Source organism: Eptesicus fuscus, chromosome 7 (genome assembly GCF_027574615.1).
Source record: "Eptesicus fuscus isolate TK198812 chromosome 7, DD_ASM_mEF_20220401, whole genome shotgun sequence".
In the NCBI taxonomy this organism is placed as follows: domain Eukaryota; kingdom Metazoa; phylum Chordata; class Mammalia; order Chiroptera; family Vespertilionidae; genus Eptesicus; species Eptesicus fuscus.
The window spans coordinates 104,686,970-104,706,006 of NC_072479.1; the positions used below are offsets into that span (position 1 = coordinate 104,686,970).

General features: G+C 58.0%; 1 protein-coding gene across 9 annotated transcripts in view; it reads right to left on the reverse strand.

Annotated features, from left to right (window-relative positions):
* Nucleotides 1–704: 704 nt before the first annotated feature.
* PACSIN2 (protein kinase C and casein kinase substrate in neurons 2) overlaps nucleotides 705–19,037 on the reverse strand; it is a 111,745-nt gene continuing 93,412 nt past the window's right edge. For 5 of the 9 annotated variants that reach the window (XM_008155392.3, XM_054719606.1, XM_054719605.1 and 2 more), the window contains 9 exons: nucleotides 15,819–15,975; nucleotides 13,790–14,025; nucleotides 12,293–12,448; nucleotides 10,962–11,137; nucleotides 8,756–8,876; nucleotides 6,427–6,548; nucleotides 4,389–4,511; nucleotides 3,768–3,964; nucleotides 705–2,393 (listed from right to left, as the gene is read on the reverse strand). In XM_008155392.3, the coding sequence (XP_008153614.1) occupies nucleotides 2,281–2,393; nucleotides 3,768–3,964; nucleotides 4,389–4,511; nucleotides 6,427–6,548; nucleotides 8,756–8,876; nucleotides 10,962–11,137; nucleotides 12,293–12,448; nucleotides 13,790–14,025; nucleotides 15,819–15,975 (1,401 nt within the window). In that variant the 3' untranslated portion in view covers nucleotides 705–2,280. Of the gene's footprint in view, nucleotides 2,394–3,767; nucleotides 3,965–4,388; nucleotides 4,512–6,426; nucleotides 6,549–8,755; nucleotides 8,877–10,961; nucleotides 11,138–12,292; nucleotides 12,449–13,789; nucleotides 14,026–15,818; nucleotides 15,976–17,509; nucleotides 17,528–18,443; nucleotides 18,720–19,037 lie in introns of those variants that run through there. The other 4 variants (XM_054719608.1, XM_054719604.1, XM_054719609.1 and 1 more) reach the window with 3 other exon arrangements.

Here is a 19,037-nt window from a genome sequence, read left to right on the forward strand (position 1 = left end):
GTGCCCCAGCCTGCTCTGGGCCCTCCCCGCACCCTGCCCTCCGTCCTCCGTGGCAGCGGGCAGTTCCAGGGGCTCCCACTCCTCCTCAGAAGTGGAGAGCAGGAGCCCATCACCCATCAGACCAGGCGGCCAGGTGACAAAGACTCATCACGAGCCGGGCACTGACACTGCAGTGGCAGCTGCCACCTCACTCCTGGCTCCGAGCGCCGGGTGCCTGGTGGGTGCGTTTCCGGGCGGCTCCACCAGGTTTGCTGATTGTGGCTGCGGCAGCCGTCTCACCTTCCTCATCTCACTCAGGCCTTTCTCCTCCCTTCACCCACGTGAGCGTGGAGGGCTCCGAGGGGATGTGACTCGGGGTACGGGCTGCTGGGCCTCCTCAGCTGAGTCTGGCCCTTGGAGCCTGTTCCTTGCTGTGTCAAAGGGAAATGGGGAGACTCACCCACTCCCAGCATGCAGCAGGTGCTCAGGAAATGGGCTCAGGGAAGCCCCTCCAGGAGTGGACTCTGGTCCGGCCCACACTGGGGAAGCCCAGGCCACACGGTGGAAGGTTTGGGGGAAAGAGAAACCCCAAGGGGATCAGGCCTCAAATCCCACCACCTCTGATGTAGCAGGGGCAGTGGGACGGGGCCCCGAAGCTGGAAGTGCGACAGACACGCGCACGTGCTGCTGCGAGCATGAGGCACACGCACGCAGAGACCATCACATCACGAGATCAATGGTTTATTGATTCTTTTCCCTAAAATACTATACATTTAAAGAAACTTCTGAACTGAAAAGACGTGACAATTTTTGGTAATCTGTAGCAAAGGAATGAGGATTTCTGCTGGTAAGTCTTCAAGATAAACACGTACACACATCCACTTCCAAGCAAGACAGTCGCGCTCACTGGAACATGAGTAAATGCATAGCTTATATGGCGGCAGCCATTTCTCCAACGTCTGATACACAAAATAAAAGCTTTCCCCCCCTCCCCACCTGATTACAGTGTAGCGTCTTGCCGCGGCACGTCTGCTCCCTGATGACCGAGGACACTCCGAAGAGACCCTGCGCTATGGGTGAGGCCCAGCCCCTGTGGGCTCAGGGGGGACACGGTGACGGGAACCCGCAGCTGCTGCGAGGCCCGGAGCTTACAGTGCTCTGCTACGGAGGGACGAAGGCGAGTGAGCAGCGGACCTGCAGCTGGCCGGTGGCACGAACTTCCCTCCGGCAGTGTCCACTTCCAGGGCCCGAGGCCCCTGGCCCACATCCGAGCCTGGAGAAGGCCCACCCAGCCCACCAGCCAGGCCTGGGCCCGAAGGCCACGGTCTTCACGCAGTTTACACATTAAATCCACTGTCAAGAGCCTTTGAAATCTCATGGAAACAGTAGACAAGCTCTTTAGATTCTCTGAATCTCAAATAATATATATAGCTACACCAGGACAAGACGGCCCAGCATAAAGTGTCTGGATCTACAGGTGCCTGGGCCTGAAAAGCTAGTCTTTTCAGGTTCGCCTTCCACATCACTGACAGAATTCTTCATTTGCAAGAGTAAAGCTCTAAGCACGAGGAGAGTGGAAACAGTTTTTAAATATGGAGACTCGGGGAGCACTACAGGTCATTCCCGACACCCATGTTCACAGGAGGAGCCCAACCATACGCGCGCCCACCCCTACTGTGGTCTCCTGCCTCACGCGCCCTATCTGAATGGGCCAGGCGGCCCGGGCAGTGGTGGGCAAGTAACAGCACAACACGGAAGCAGAGGATGCACTTCTCATGCCTGGTATACGGCGATCTGTGCCGTAACTTAAGCCTAAATGAATGGATGAACAGGTACCACAAAGTACAACTGTACACGGCCTTAAAGACCTCAGAAAATGGCATTTTGTTCTTTAAGTTGCGGGTGAGAAGCGCATCAGAGAAAGAAGTTGGTGGAACAAGGATCAGGGTAACCCACCAGACGCGGAGGAGAGGCGGAAAGACAGGCCAGGAATATTCAGATCCACGATAAGCCACATGCACTGAGCAGGGAGCGGGTGCGGCAAGGGCGGGATGGCGTGTACTGCGTCTTCGGTGCTCAGATCCCTCCATCGGCACTGTGGAAAGGCTGCCAAGTCCCAGGTGAAATGACCGGCTCGTCTGTCTTCAAGAGACACCATGAAGCCAAAGCAATGGAACCATCATCTTCTGCAGGAAAAGGAGTGGACGCCACGGCCGGCTGGAGCTGCCGGAGTGCTGCCCAGGCCGATGGCTAACGGAGTTCCTGGGACCGCACCCCTCCGCCAGCCAGCCCACTGGGCTGTCACTGGATCGCTTCGACATAATTTGCTGGGTACAGGCCAACCTGTCCATTGTCCAAGCGCCCCTTGCACCAGCCCTGCTCGTCCTCGTCCTCTATCTTGGTCAGCTCATCCCCTGCAAGACGAAGGCGGAGGGGTCTTGGTGAGCAGGCACGTGACACACTGACCACCGGGTCAGTCTCCCTCATATCTTAGCCCCCACTCTGGGCCCAACTCATATGTGGACTCTAACGAACAAAACAAACCAATGAACGGAGTGGGTCCAGAGACATGGGAGCATGGAACAGAGTGCGGAATCTCGGAGGGAAGGTGGGAGGTAATCAACCAAAGCCCTTGTATGCATAGATGCATAACCATGGACTCGGACAGTGGGGTGGTGAGGGCTTGGGTGGGGGTGGGGGGGCTGGAGGGAGCCGACAGGGGGAAAAGGGGACACATGTAATACTTCCAACAATAAAGATTTAAAAAACAATGAAAATACAAGAGAGAAGGAAAAAGACACAGGCTAGAAAATGCACGCAGGGCCCTGAGGTCAGGATGCAGCCTGTGCCGTAAAACCGAGGTTTCGGCTCCTCACAACAGAGCTGTGTTGGTGATAAAGGTGAACACAGCATGGCTACGGGGAGAGTGTGACAGGTGCCACCCCCAAGGCGAGCCTCTGCTGCCCAGGGCACACCAAATGCCACTCGGGTCCGGGCAAGGCGGCACCGCCCGTGGGCCCAGGGAGAAAGGCTTTTCCTCAGGGGACCTGCAGGCCGGCGCGCGAGATGTTTGGGGCTGGGTGGTCCTGGCGACCAGCATCTCCTGCTCCGGTGCCCTGTGGTGCCAGGCCTCGCCCGGCAAGAGGCACCATCTTAGGCAAAGGCACAGGCACCTCACTACCTGCTAAGCTCTGGCATTGGGCATCTGCTACATTTTTAAAAAATATATTTCTTTATTGATTTCAGAGAGGAAGGGAGAAGGAGAGAGAGAGAGAGAGAAACATCAATGATGATAGAGAATCATTGACCGGCTGCCTCCTGTACAACCCCCATTGGGGATCGAGCCCGCAACCCAGGCATGTGCCCTTGGCCGGAATTAAACCCGGGACCCCTCAGTCCGCAGGCTGACGCTCTATCCACTGAGTCAAGCCAGCCAGGGCCATCTGCTACATTTTAAAATATATATATCTTTATTGATTTCCGAGAAAGAAAGGGAGAGGGAGAGAGAGAAACATCAATGATGAGAGAGAAGCATTGATCGGCTGCCTCCTGCACGCCCCTACTGGGGATCAAGCCCGCAACCCGAGCATCTGACCAGGAATCAAACTGTGACCTCCTGGGTTCATAGATCAATGCTCAACCACTGGGCCACACCAGCCGGGCAAGCACCTGCTACTCTTGGAGTGGGGGACCCGACACTGGAACCAGCCGGATTCAGCCGCCCTGCAGTAAGACAGCCTCCCCGCAGGCTGGCAGCATCTCCCAGATGCCCACGGGGAGCCACCTACCGGCCTTGAAGCTCAGCTCGTCATGCTCCTGCCCCTCATAGTCGTAAAGGGCCCGGACCCGCACCTCCGACCCCGAGGTGGCGTCCTCGTCAAATGGATTGGAGTCCCCATTGGCATCCGTGGAGGAGAACGGGTTGTTAGACTCGTCGTCGGACCAGTCGGTGGGGTAGCTCTGCGTCTTCTCGTAGCTGCTCACGCTGCAAGAAAGGGTGGGGCCGGGGCCCTGAGCATGGGCTGCCAGAGGCAGGAGGCCCTGGCTGGGCTGGGGGCTCCCTCCGCAGGAGCACGGCCCTCAGCATCACAGCGCGGCAGGCTCCCTGCCGGACCCGCACCAGCTCCTGGCAGAGGCAGGCCGGCGGCTCCAGCGGCGCCACCCCGCAGCCTGTCTTCCTGTGCAGAGGCTTTGACTACGGTTAGTGGAGGACAGAGGAAAGCAACCACAGGTTGTTAACGGTGCCCCCCTCCCTGCGAAACGGAAAAGCCAGACTGTCCACAGCTGGCGCCGGGCCGCGGCTGCGGGCCTCATGCATTGCTGTCAGGGCCACGGGGCCGAGACCCTGGACAGAGAGGAGAAGACAGAGCGAGCAGGTGAAGACCAGAGGGAAACGTCCGTTCACCAACTTTTTGGCCTTAATGTCCTCCTTCTCACTGACGGTGCTCCCCGTGTCGTCCTCATCCTCGAAGGGGTTGTAGCTGGACAGTGACTGCGCTGACCGTGTGGGGACGCTCGGGACACTAAGGTCGCTATGGGGAGAGAGAGAGCTTTCAGGGGACCCCAGCGTGGCAGCCCCTGAGGTCCTGGGTGCTCCCAGCTGCAGGGTCACAGGGCCAAAGGCTAAGGGCACAGTCAGATGGAGGAATATGCTGTATGAGCAGAAAGTTGTTTCAGCAAAATTCTTGGCAATAAACACACTAAGTGTCTCAGAGGACAGACCTGCATTTCCATCCGGGCATCAGAGCCCTGGGGAGGTACATGGGGATTCTGTCCAGTCCTCCCCATCCTGTGAGCTGGCCGGCCAGACAGCCCTGGGGCTCAGCCTGTGGGGCCCAGAGCCCGCTGAGGGGAGGAGGGCGGCTCCCAGAGCTCTGCGGAGCCCACAGCACAGCGCACCCCTCCTCTGGCTACTAAAGGGTCTTCTGGGCCTGGAGCTTCCAAACGCGGTCCGGGAGCCGCGGAACAGCCCTGTCTAGGAAGGAAGAACCCCTTTCGTGCTGCAGAGAGAAAACCCGTCTGTACAACCATGTCAACTGCCTCCTGTGTGCCCGGCCTGGGCGGACCAGAGAAACGAGACCCGAGCCCGGCCTGAAGGCTGACAGCCAGGGGCGACGGGGTGCGGGATGCAGGTGCTGAGCGCAGGACCGATGGGAGAGAAGACAGGCCCCGAGAGCCCGGCACCCCGTGTAACTCTGCGCCGATGGGCCAGACACCAAGTCCCAGGGCAGGCTCCGGCGGCCAGCACCACCTCTCGCCAAGTCCAGGCTGCGTGGAGCAGACACTCAAAGTTCCGGGTGGACGGCTCAGAGGTGGAGAGGGGAGGGGAAGAAATGCTTCAAATGCCACTGGAGTGAGCCATGACCTCACCGACTTCAGGCCTGGTGAAGGGCGCTGGACCCCAGCCTGCCCGCTGCCTACACCTGGGCCACATGTCTGAGACCCCAGGCCCTCCTCCCTCCTGGGCACCTTTTTCTGACTTTCTGAAAGGGGACTGGTCCTGGGCAGCTGAATCTGTACAGCAGCCAAGGCAGACTTGACCCAGGCACTCCCCGGGGTGGTAGCTCTCCCTCCCACCCCACCCCATCACACAGGTGCTGGCATGATCCTGGGGATGGTGCTCACTGCTCTGCTCACTTAACCAAGCCCACCTGCCCAGATGGTGACAAAGCAGGGGAAAGATGACAGGCCATGTCTGCATGGGAGGGGGGGGGGCGGGGGAGCTTTGGGCGGGGGCTTCAGTATCTGGGGCTTCAGAAAGGCTCTGGAACCTGTGCTGACCCTTCCTCGGAAGCCACGATCATGTGATGCATCATCACCACGCGATGCATCATCCCTCGGCGTGATGGAGGCCTCAGCCAGCCGGGCACGGCTCCCAGGGAGGGCCGCCTGCAGCCAGCTCTGCAGAGGTTCAGTGCTTACCTGATGGGAACTCTGGGTGAGGACAGGCCTTGTTGCTAGACAAGCGGGCCTAGTGACCTCAGGGCCACCTCCTCTCTCCAAACAACGAGGAATAACCCAGGCTCTCAGCAAAGCGGTGATTTCAGAAAGGGGACACCTGACAACGCCCCCTGTCCCCCCGTCCCCGCACACAGCCTGGGGGAGTGCACACCTGGCCAGGGTACCTGAAGCAGCCCGAAGGGAACTCAGTGACCTCCACCTGCCTGTGCGCCACTGGGGACACGTGTGACCAGCACCGGATCAGCGTCTCCCTTCACTTGGGCCCAAAGCACGTGTGGCAAAGGCTCCTCTCTGGATCTTTCTGCAGCTCCAGCCGGTGGGCAGATGATCCTCCCAGAGATGCCCCGAGGCCTCGCCCACAGAACTCAGATGCCCATGGGAGAGAGACCCTGTGAAGCCCCACTGGGGACACGCCCACGTGTCCAAGCTGCAGGCGGTGTCCTGGCCCAGGCCGAGGGCCCAGGGATGGAGGCTGCCCTCACCCACCTGCTGGGCTTGTTCTGCAGAGCCTGGTCGCCCGTCTGGTTGATGCCGGTCAGGGTGACGCCGTCAGTGGGCTTCTTCTTCTCTCTCCGGCTGAGAGTTCGATTCATGTCTGCAGACCACTCCTGGTTCCCGAAGGAGAGAAGTCAGAAGTTCACTGCGTGAGGCCACATCAGTCTAAAGCCTGGGCAGGGGCTTGGCCCTCAGAGCTGACTGTGCCCTAAACTGGACCTGAGCAAGTCCGCGATGGGGAAACAAAACCCTGGGGTGCAAATACCATCGGGGGCTGGGGGCCCCTGCATCACCAAAGGGGCAGATAAGCTAACTGACCACTCAAGTCTCCAAGGAGTGGCACCCTCCCGTGGCGCGCTGTGCTAGTCCTATTCCATGCATCCATCTCCCCAAAGGTCCGCTCCTTCCCAGCAAGTGGCCAGTTTTACCAAGTCCCTGGGAAACACCGGAGCGGGAGAGGAGGAAGGGGCAGGATTTCCCAGAAACGCACGTGCACATGGCTGATGGGGCTTCCCTCCCTCCCAACAGCACCCAGCACTTGGTGCCACCGAGTCCCCCGCTGTGCTCACGTGCAGTTACAGGATCTTAAGGTTCAATGCCATCTTAACAATCCCAAGTCTAACTGCTCAGATGAGGAAACTGAGACCCAGAAAGAAAAACCTCCTTTCCACAGAGTTAGCAGGCGCTCAGGTCACCCACAAGTCTTTTACTTCTCAAGCGAAATAACATGGCTGAGGACTCAGCTGGAACCTGAGTGCCCTCGGGGACCTTTGGAATGTAAATCTGTGCTGCCTGACGGACAGGAAGGGCAGCACACGTTTCCAGAACCGGGCTGCGGACCCACACAGACCCCAGGGATTGCACACACCGCCGGAGGTTTGGGATCCAATAAGTTAGCCATAAATAGTAACTTACTTCATCCTTGTGGCATGGAAAACAAAACAAATCATTTCATTAGAGAAAGACAAGCATGATCCGCCCCATGTGGGCGCTGGTCCCGGACCCGCAGAGAGAGGGGCCACCCAGGGGCTCTCGCCCAGACGCCCACCCCGGGAGACAGCCTGTCAAGTCTTCCTTGCCAGGCCATTCTGCCGCTTGGGTACCGCCTGCTGACAGGCCACCCTAAGGAGAGGAGGGAGGGTGGGGTGGGTGCTGTGTGCACAAGACACGTCTTCAACCCGCTTCTTCCCACGGAGTCATCGTGGGGTGGGGGGGAGGCTGGGCGCCGTCTCCTTCCTCCGGGTCCACTGCACTCAGAAGGGCCCGGGCCTGTCCTGTCCCCGGGCCTGTGGCAGGGGCACAGCCCGCTCTGGGCTTCCTGCTGGGAAATGTCCTAAAAGTGGGGCCCACGCTGTCAGCTGAAGCGGCTTTCTGGAGAAGCTCCAGAGAACACAGGCACATGTGAGGCTACGATGGGGCCAAGCCGGCTGCTGTGTGGTCGGCCCGTGGCCCAAACCCAGTCTGGCCCAGGTCCCTGAACCCGACACCCGAGGAGACAGCTACTGTCCGCACATGTTAGACCTGGGGAAACTGAGTCACAGAAAAGGCAAATGACTTGCTCATCACCCCACAGCTGGGCTCTCGCTGCACTGAATCGGGGGAAGCCACTCGGCCTGAGTCCAAGGCAGAGCTGCTTCCAACATCCTCCCGGGAGAGGCCCTGCTCCACCTCGAGGAGGGAGAATCCCGCCCTCAGAGAACAGGGAGCAGGACTAGTGCCCACGGCCTTCTCTGCTACCATCCAGGTGGGGAGGCGGGGCTGGGGGGCTGGCGACCCAATCCTAGGGCTGGCAGAGCCTGAGATCCCCAGGCATTTTGCATGTAAAGACATTGGGAGGCTCAGAGGAGCGTTAACCTGAACCCAAAGTGACCGTCTGAAAGAAGGATGGCGTGAAGGGGAAGAGCTACACACTCAGCCCAGAGGCAGCTGAGCTGGTGCCGTGGCCCGCAGGCGGGTGCGCACTGTGGCCGCTGCCTCCCAGACATCCCAGGTGGGGCAGGGAACGGGGGTCGGGGGGCCTGCATGCCCTGCAGCTCTTGGGACTCGCCCTGAAGAAATGCCAGTGGTTAACAGGTGATCAAAGTTCTTAACGAGAAAGGACATAATTGCGCCTTCCCCAGAGATTCAGGCCCTTCAGTAACGCCGGAAGCCCCACAGAATTAGACATCAGCTTGTCTTCAAGCGTCGCTGGGGGTAACAGCTGCCTCATGAACAGGGCAAAGGCCAACGTGGAGTTGGAACGAGAAAGACAGTGCATGACTCGACCCGTGGGCCCGGCCCCGGCCGGGCCAAGGGGGTCCCGGGTGCAGCCTCCTCCTACCTCAAACTGCGGCCAGTTCATGGACATGCCCGGCCCGTGGTTGGCTCTGAACCACCTCAGGTCCTCCACCGCGTCGGCAGCTTTGAGGCTCTGCTCCAGTTCACGGTAAATGTTTTTGTAGCTAAATCAGAAAGAAGCGTGACTCTTGGAAGGCAGGGACGGCCACACTCACCCCAGCCCGGTGCCTGCCACAACGGGCACTGAGGTCTGCAGCCTACCACAGGTGGCTTCACACGGGACCAGGACTCCCGCCCTGGCTCGGCCGGTGGTCATCTGGCCTCAACGTGCACAGATGACCACCAACAATGGCGTGGAAGCCACAGCTCTGGCTTCTAATAAGCCAGCTTTCAATCACCAGGGGGCAACTTGGCTTTGTTCTGTACCAGGTAATACAGAAAACACCGGCATCTGGGCCACACAGGCCACCAATCTGGGTGGTCCCACCTAACCAGCTCCAGAATCCAGTGTCGGGAAAGTCCCTCCTCATCCCATCAGAAGTGGGGACGCCTCCTGCTGGACAGCTCCCAGCAGCTCGCTTCCCTAAGAAGCTGACCACGTCGAATAGGAGTATCTATCACTATAGGTCGTTGTATTTTTTCACTCCTAACCTTGATGGCTGGAAGTCATTTACCCTCCCTAGACCTCAGTTTCCTCCTCCGTGGAGTGGGCACAATACCCTCTATTATGGGTTGAAGTCCTAACCCCCAGCACCTCAGAGTGTTACCTTCTTTGGACATAGGGTCTTTACAGAGGAAATCAAGTTCAAGTTAGGTCATTAGGGTGGGCCCTAATCTATGGACATCTTTGTATAAAAAAGGGGGGATTTGGACATAGACACGGAGAGGGAAGACAGTGTGAAGCCACCGAGAGAAGACGGCCATGTGACTGAGGTGATGGTCTATAGCAGTGATGGGCAACCTTTTGAGCTTGGTGTGTCAAACTTCGCCAAAAAACTGAGCATAACTCAGGTAGTGTGTCACTTTGAGGAAAAAACATTATTTCGCAAATGTTTCATTCTCAGGAGCAGCAAATGTTTCATCCTCAGCATGCGGCCGCCTCAGCTGCCGCGTGTCATCAGAAATGGCTACGCGTGTCAGTGCTGACACGCGTGTCATAGGTTCGCCATCACTGGCCTAGAGCCTAGGAAGGCCGAGGGGTGACCGCAGACACCACAAGCTGGAATCGGCGGGAAGACCTCCGCTAGAGCTGCCGAGGGAGCATGCCCTGCCGACACCTGGCTGCAGACTCAGCTCCAGGAGCGAGGACAGACTGCGGTGAGGGAAGCACCCAGCTGTGTACTTTGGTACAGCGGCCCTCAGACCCTACTGCCCCATCCCTGGCCAGAGGGCCCTGGAGGCTGAGCAAGGTCAGACTGCCCTCCCGTGTGGGAGCACTTCCACACAGAGAGGAGCCCAGCCCTGCCCCAGCCCGCTGTGTGGCCTCAGGCAAGTCACCGAGCCTCACCCAGCCTCAGCCGCCTAATCGTAAGACAATGCCACCTACTTTATAGACTGTCATAAGATGAATTAAATGGTGGCAGGGGAGCTGTGCAGTAATTGTTGCTTCTGTTGTTTTATACAGAAGGAGACATAGGGGATGTAATTTCCTGGTAACAAGCCCTGCTCTGTGGATGGCAGAAGTCTATGTCCAGGGCTGCCCAGGCCTCTGCCCTGAACAGAGGCATCATGGGACCAGAGACAGAAGTGCAGAAAAAGCTTCCCAGGCTCCCAGCACAGTTCAGATCCGAGTCTCCGAGGGCCTGTGCTGCCCGGGCCTGGGACACTGAGAAGTCTAGGCCCGAGCTGGCAGCCAGCTAGTCTGGACAGAGAGGACTTAAAGGGGCCGCAAGGTCAGCCCGTCCTGGGGCAGGGCCTGCCAGCCCGGGAATGCTGTGCTTGCACCCGGATGACTTCAAATCCACCGACTGTATCCAGTCCGAGCCGCAGCCCTTCCCGTGCGCAGACCCAGTGCTGCACACAGAGCTGGTAGAGCCGGCCCCTTAGCGTGCGGAGCGGGGCCGCGGGGCTCAGGCCAGGGACCAGCTGCCGCGAGCAGCGGCGACAGGCTCAGCAGAGGGGCTCGCCCTGGGCTGAGAAGACCTGACCAACACTGCCACCCAAATCCGGAGACCGGTGCCCGAGCCGCGCTCAGAAGCACCTTCCGCTGCCCTCCCTGTGACGTGCCCTGTGGCGGGAAGGACACCTACCTGGACACGTTGGACAGGTCGAGGTGCTTCTGAACCTCGAGCAGAACTTCCCGGAAGAAGCGCAGGCGCTTCTCCTCAAACTGCTGGCACTGCTCGAACACCTGCTCCATGTTCTCCATGTACTGGGGGGTGCTCTGGTCCAGCTCCTTCAGGGACTTCTCGTACTTCTCCTTGGTCTGCGAGAAAACGCAGACACCGCAGCGGGAGGGTCACCACCCAGAGCAGGCGAGCCAGGCTCTGCCACGCGGGCCCTCATGGCCTGAGTCCCTCCCACCACTCTGAATTCAGCAGCAGCTGGCCTTACTTATCAGGTGGCAGGATTACACCAGCCGCTTTGGGTGACTTCTATAAGGAATAAGCACAGTGAGGAGCCGTGACCTGCACCTAAGAAGCACCCCGACCTATTTCCTTTGCACCCCTCAGGTCCCTTGACAGCAGCAGCCTCTCTCTCCCACAGAGCAAAGCAGATGGAGGGGCTGGAAGCTGGAGGCCAGGCACAGCCCAGCCCACTTCCTGGGAACTATTCAATCACAAGTTGCTGGCTCGGGTTCAAGTCCTGTGACCCAGACCTCCCAGGCGGAAGGCCACCTGCATCTGAGGAGCCCTTCATAAACATCCTGTTTGATCTTCTCCCTAATCCACTGCAGGGGGAGGGGCGGGGGACCCCCCTTCACAGTGGAAGACACAGATGGCCCGGAAGCCACACTACCTGCTCCCAGTCTCTTCCTGACTGAGAGCGCCTGTCCCGCCGCCCGAGCTCCTGCCGCTCTGCCCACACCTCTCTGGGGCCCTCACGGCTGAGGCTGCCAGGAAAACCCTCCTGCTCCAGGCCCTCGGGCTCCCTGCGGCCAGCGCACCCGCCTCCACCCTCCTCAACCCTCATGGGACTCGCTTCCACACCAGAGCAATCGCTCTAACCCTCCTGGCCCGCCACTCCTCTGCCCGCCCTTCGTGCAGTGGTTCCGTCAGCAGCATCTCAGGCGCCTTACTTTGCCTGACTCTCAAGGCCATTGGCAGTTTGGTCCTCAAAACCCTCCGTATCAGCTCCTACATCAGCTCCCCCTGGGACATTCACACCTCCGAGTCCTGCACAAGCATTCTTCCCCCCTCTCTGCCCACAGCCACCCAGCTGCCCCGCACCTTACCCCCGAGCACGGGAATCCTGAGGTGGGCACAGTGGGCTCTGGAGAGGCCCTCTGAGGGCAGGAATGCGGTGACTGTGTGTCCCTCTCTCCACCCAGGCAGCCAAGCAGCGCAGACGCTCCCGTGTGCCAGATACACAAGCGGGAGGGGCAGGTGCGCTCACCACGGGGGAGAGGTGCGGGATTTACCTTAAGAACATCCTGCTTGCACTTTTCTACTTTGTCTTGCAATTTCTTAAGCTGTTCAGGGTTCAGGGATGGGTCCACTTTGCTATTGCTTTCTCGCGATATCGCCAACTTCTCCTCTTTGCACGCCGCGTGGTAGGCTTTCTTTGCTGCTTCTACCTGCAGGGAGAAGGGGTTCCGGAACCTCGGGATTCTGAAAGGTCAAAATCCTCCCCCGACGCTACAGAGCCCCTGGGAGGTGCTTGTGCTCTCAAGAGGCGAGGAAAGCGCAGGTAGAGCTGTGTGTTCGGTGTAACTACACGCGGTTATGACAGAGGGCCCCATTCAACAGACACTGACGGTGCCTGCTGTGGGCCAGGCGCTGTCCTAGGCACCAGAATGAGGAATGGCACCAACAAAGGACCTGGGCATTCATGGGTCTTACGGTCTAGCTGGGGAGGCAACAGTAAGAAACAGTTCAGGTTCAGGGTAAAGTAGAAGTGCTAAGGGCCAAAGAGGAGAAGAAAGCAAGGAAGAGAGATGGGAAGTCGGTGCTGGAGCTGGGCCTGGGGAAAGCCCCCCAGATGACATGGAGCAAGAATTAGGGGCGGCGGGGGGAGGGGGTGGCCACCTGAGGGGAGAGCATGCCCAGCAGCGAAAACAGCAAACGCCGAGAAAACTTCACAAGAGAAACCTAACACAGAGGGGTGATACCGGAAGGCGGGGTCACGGGCCACACTTTCCACTGGCCATTCAGCCACACACATGCATACAGGTACTGATGTATGCATAATTTATTTAACGGAAGCTTCCTTACTTGAGCCAGTCATGGATTTCATTTGAGGGATGAGCTTGTAACCATGGCCACATGAGGGGGTAGTGTCATTGCAGAGAGGCCAGGGACAGAGAGGAAGCGACAAAAGCCAAGACACAGAGGAAGGAGGAAAGACTGCAGTTCCCACCAGAAGGTGCAGGCGTGAGGGAGTGATTCTGAGGAGCCGGTGCCACTCCTAGGAGAGCCAGGGAAGCGGGAGGGGGAGGAGAGGGGCCAGGGTGCGGGTGGGGCCGCAGTGCTGAAAGCCTCCAGCAGCCAAGGCTGGACAAGACTCAGTGGCTTTCAGAAAACAAATCTCAGTATCATTTGCAAATTTGAGAGAAAAACACATATAAGAGGAAAAAAAGTTTTGAACTAACCCTTTCTCCTCGTCCCAAGGGACTTTTCAATCTCTCTAGCAGACAATTCCCAGGCTGGGAAGTACGGCTGGTGGAGAGTTTGGGTTTGGAGCTCTAGCACTGGTACCTGATCCCCAGTGTCCTGACTGTAAAATGGGTCGGCAGGGATTACATTGAAGTCTGGAACTTGGGTAAATGTTAGCCACTAGGGCTTATGGCCTGAGGGGGCCCTTCATTTCTGATGCTAACAAATGCAGGAATTCCGGGGAGAGTGGGGGGAGCATTGCTGGTGGGAGGACTAGGGCCCCAGGTGCCCAGCCAGGAGCACAGGCCTGCGGGAGGGCGCACCTCTTTCAGCTTCTTGGCCCAGGGCTTCTGTGCCTTCCGAAAGCCGTCCTCGGCTTCCTTGGTCTCCTTAAAGCCGCCCATCATCTGCTTGTGAAAGGCCTCCTTCTGCCAGTTCTTGATCTTCTCGAAGTCCTCGTTCATCAGGGAGGCCTTCACCTCCAGGTGCAGCTCGCTCACCTTCTCCGCCTCGGACATGACGGCCATCCAGGCCTTCTCCACCGTCCCGTACTGAGGCCCTGCACAGAGAGAGAAGGGGGCGGTCACTGTCCCTGTGGGGCCCACCCACAGGCCTCCAGGGGACTTCCTGTCAGTCCCTCCCGCGGCCGGGGAGTGCGGGCCCGCAGCCCGGCTGTCTGGCCAGGAGGTTTCCTTGTGGTTGTTGCAGATACCTTCCTCTCAGCGGCTCTTCCTTTTTCAGTTCCTGGGATGATGAAAAGAATAAGGAACTGAAGCTGAATCAGCTTGGCCATTTTTTGCTAGGGAACTTGAGAGATTACATCAATTTCCTTTTTTGAAGTCACTGGGCTCTTTAAAAACTCAAATTTCTGCCGTTTCAATTTGTGTAAGGCTGGCTGTTGGAGGAGGGGCCTTCGGAAGAGCTGCCCGCTCTCCCTGGACACTTCCCTGGGGGGGGGGGGGGCTCCTCAGCACCGTGGCCCCGTCTCCTGGGCCACACGCCCCCTCCCAGGGATGAGGCCAGGCCCTGTCATTCACTCCCAGGAAGAGCCCGGCCGAGCCCGGCTCGAGAGCTGCCTGTGGAGGGAGGGCTGTGCCCTCAGCAGAGCAGAAGCTCTGTCCTGGGGGAGGGAAGAGATGGAGGCAGGAACCTGCTCTGGCCAGATGGAAATCTCTATAGTGGGGTGGGGTGGGGTGCCTGAGTCACCTCACTCACTGTTCTCAGGAAGGAAACGCACAACCGGCCTGTCATTTTGAGGATGTGGGGTGGCATGAGGTGAGGGAGGGACAAAGGCAGAGCTGGGATGAACATGGGAGCCCCAGGTCCTGTCCTCAAGGCACTCTCAGGGGACAATTACTGTTTGGGCTGGGTGATGACACAGAGGCACTGGGGGAGGGGAGAGGCGAGCCCCGCTGAACCTCTAATCCCGGCGCCTATGAAACCTGCAGCTCCCTGTCCTGCCTAGATCCGCAACGCCGGGGCACGATCCACACGGTGAGGGGCAAGTGCTCTGCGACCCTCAAGCTCTGAACGGACAGAAGGGATTGTGTCAACAGCTGGATCCTGAGAGGCAGAAACGAACGACAACAGCCACCATTTACTGAGGGACTGGGCCCATCCCTGGCTACTCCTCATCCATGAACAGCCGCTCCGCTGGTCCAGACCCTGGGAGCCTGCCCTCCAGGACCCCTGGCCCTCCAGGACCCTGACCAGGTCCCCTGGTTGGCACCTTCGAGGACAGCGGTCACGGTAGAAGAACCTGAGAAACACACCGAGAAACTCCTACCAACCCGCTCTGTCCTAGGACACCCAGAACCAGTCAGTGCCCCCTCCACTGCTGGGAAGTGCGTCGAGCACAATCCAGGTCCACAGCAGCCTCCTGTCACTAAGCTCCAGAATCTTCTGTTGGGCTAGGGGGTGAGAGAGGCAAACCCGCTATTCCATTAAAATTCAGAACGGACGCCCTGCTGGATGTCACTATCCAGTCCCGCCTGACTCGCTACATGGCTGAGCTCACACCTCAGCGGCTCTCAGGGCCAGCACCTCAGTGCCGCGCGGCCAGGCTTCTGCTCGGGTGGGAGCTTTCTCAAGGGTGGGCCCCGGGAGCTGTTCTGCGTTAAACCGGCAAGCGCAGCCTCCGTGGGAGACTCAGATGCTGTCCCCAGGGCAGTCCTGCCGTGAGGAGAGGAAATCGCACGCAGCCTGTGGGTGACCGTACGCTGCTGCTCCCCCAAACGAATCACGGCCTCAGAACTGCAAGACGCACTCCTGCCCACTTCCTTATGAGAGAGGAAACTGGCACAGGGAGGTCACCGGTTTGCCCAGCGCTGTGCTGGGCAGGGGCCTCCCTACCCTTCTCCACGAGCTGCCTCCAGCGCCGGGCCCACTCGGTGAGCTGCTGCGCATACGCCTTCTCGATGCGTGCCCGCTCGTGCAGGCAGTTCATGAGGTCGCTGCACAGGCGGTGGCCATCGTCGATTCGCTTCACGGTCCGCTTGTAGTTCCCGACCTAGGAGACAGAAGCGCGCTGGGAGGCTTGGGGCTCTGGGCAGCAGCCCACCTGCCAGACCCTCCCGGAGCAGGACAGCCTGACCTCACTGCTGTCCCAACAGCCTCCACGCCGACCAGGCTCCCGAAGGCTCATCCCTCTCCCATCTGAAAGGCATCCCACATCATCAGATGACAAGCTCCCGCTTTCCCTCAGCAGCAGGAACATACAAACAGCCATTGGAAGCTTCTCCATGTCCACCTGGCCAGTGTCCATGCTCTGGCCTGGGGTCAGGGAGGGAGACAGACCAGCTCAGGGATGGCTACGATGGAGGGAAGTGAGGGGTTTAGGGCACCCAGGGGGACATCTCACGCAGACTGAGGGGCCAGGGACAGCTTTCCAGAGTAGGTGATGCCTAACTAGAGAGATTTAAAATAATAATAATAATGTTTTAGTAACTCATTAAAATGATCTTACATTACAGACTTTTGGCTAAAGGCCTTTGATCATCATGGGTATAAACAGGTGTCTTCTGCCTTGAAGTCATCACTTGCCGGATTATTATTGCCTCCCAATCACAGCAATCAACACTATTTCCCACTTACTGAGCACCTACTATGTGCCAATCACCACCACAGGTGTATCACACCTCCAAATACTGCCTCCACCGTAACAAGCAGGAGTGACTGTCCCCGCTTTAAGATGAAGAGACCAAGGCTTAGAGAAGTCGCATAGTTTGCCAAGACCCCTCAGTTGCAGACCCTTCTCTGCTCTGACAAGGACTGAGGTGAGTTTTGGCCACTTTTTCTCACATATGAAAGGAGAGACTAGCTCATCTAAATTGTAAATAATAAACAGGTAATTGAGAAGATTCCAGTGGCTAATTTGGAGGGATAATCAAGTGTTCAATGTTTCATTCTTTGAGCTGCTCATCCTGGACACCAGAAATACCTGGTTCCCGGAGGAAATGGGGCAGAAAAGCCATCTATTGTATTCTCAGCCCCTTTCTCCCTGTCTTCAAACACCCTAGCCAAGCTTTTGCCAGTGTTACCGTTCCTAAGTCTCTTTGCCTGGCTGAGCATGCTCGTACTTCACCCCTGCTGAGAGTGAAGCTGGAAGCTCCTGGGGAACAGGGTCCCACTCCTGCAGCAAAGGGCTCGGTCCTCAGGCTGTGGCCAACGGCACTGCTGCGGACTTCTGATTTACGCACAGTGCAGCTGCCAGAGTCTCTCCTACCCTGAGCCTGGCTAACGGGTGGAGGAGGGGTTCTGAGGAGTGTGGGAGCCTGGGAAGGCACCGAAGGCAGGCCTGCAGGGAGATGGGCAATCGGGGGAGGGACTGAGATGTCGAGCTCCCATGGGGACAGGAGAAGCCCTGGAAGTCAGGTGGCCTGGCCACTGGGGTTTGCAGCAGCTTGCTGAAGTTCACGAACACCAGCACTTGTATTATTACTTACTATTGTATTATTTTCCCTCCACAGTCCCCCAGCCCAGTCAGGGAAGCAGGTGAGCAGCTCACCAACACGCACAGGCTGAACCCGAGCTTCCAGTCCTACCTTCAGCAGCCCCTTTTCAGGAAGGCGAACGCGAGCATGTCACAACCAGTTGGAAGTGACATCACACGCTCACTTCCCATTTAAAGTAGGGCCTTGCTGTCATTTTGCAATTTACAGCAAGATGAAAAAATCACCAACAAAACCCAAGTCAGGCCCTAGCCGGTTTGGCTCAGTGGATAGAGCGTCAGCCTGTGGACTGAGGGGTCCCAGGTTCGATTCTGGCCAGGGGCACATGCCTGGGTTGTGGGCTCGGTCCCCGGTAGGGGGCGTGCGGGAGGCAGTCAATCAATGATTCTCTCTCATCATTGATGTTTCTATCTCTCTCCCTCTCCCTTCCTTCCTAAAATCAATAAAATCTATTTAAAAACAAAACAAAACAAACCCAAGTCAGTGCCGCTGAGCTGGTGGCAGGAGAGCTGAGATCACCACGGCCCATGCATACCTGACAGTTCCCAGGCAGCCACCATATGAGCTGGCTTTCATCCCAGTCACCAACAATATTCAAGCTGGTAATCAACATCAAGACAGGTTGGCTCTCCAGAAACCTGCCCATCTCTGACTTTCAAAACCCTTGTAGAAAGATTTACAGAAAAGAAAAGGATGTCTCTTAACAAGGTCCATGTTGGTACAACCCATCAGCACATACAAGGTGAGCAAAAGGAGGTTTACAGTTGTATGTGAAATACAGCTTATTCTTGTACCATTATTTATTAATTATTGTATTATTTTCCACTCAAACAACTGTAAACCTACTTGTGCCCCACTTATATTCAAATAACTACTCTTGAAACCTGAGAAGCAGCAAGGAGTACAGAAGGATGTCCCCAGAAGCACGTGCTGCACGTTTGAGTGCCGGACTGTGACCATGCTGGGCCACGGGAGGAAGGAGTGCTCACGGTGACAGGCCCCGCAACTTCATCTGCATTCAGCTCACCCCTCAGACGGCAAGACGCTAAAGACAGGCGCTCAACACGCATGTGCCTGGCACAGGACCACGATGCTCGTCCTCTCCCTTCAGGTCTGCCTGGCTGAGGGAGGGGCGGGGTGGGGAGGTATACTGAAGGCAACATCCGAGCTGGGCTTTCAAGGAGGCTGGCCACGTTAAAGGGCTAGTAGGAGGCTGGCCACGTTAAAGGGCTAGTAGGAGGCTGGCCACGTTAAAGGGCTAGTAGGAGGCTGGCCACGTTAAAGGGCTAGTAGGAGGCTGGCCACGTTAAAGGGCTAGTAGGAGGCTGGCCACGTTAATGGGCTAGTAGGAGGCTGGCCACGTTAAAGGGCTAGTAGGAGGCTGGCCACGTTAAAGGGCTAGTAGGAGGCTGGCCACGTTAATGGGCTAGTAGGAGGCTGGCCACGTTAATGGGCAAGTAGGAGGCTGGCCACGTTAATGGGCTAGTAGGAGGCTGGCCACGTTAAAGGGCTAGTAGGAGGCTGGCCACGTTAAAGGGCTAGTAGGAGGCTGGCCACGTTAAAGGGCTAGTAGGAGGCTGGCCACGTTAATGGGCTAGTAGGAGGCTGGCCACGTTAATGG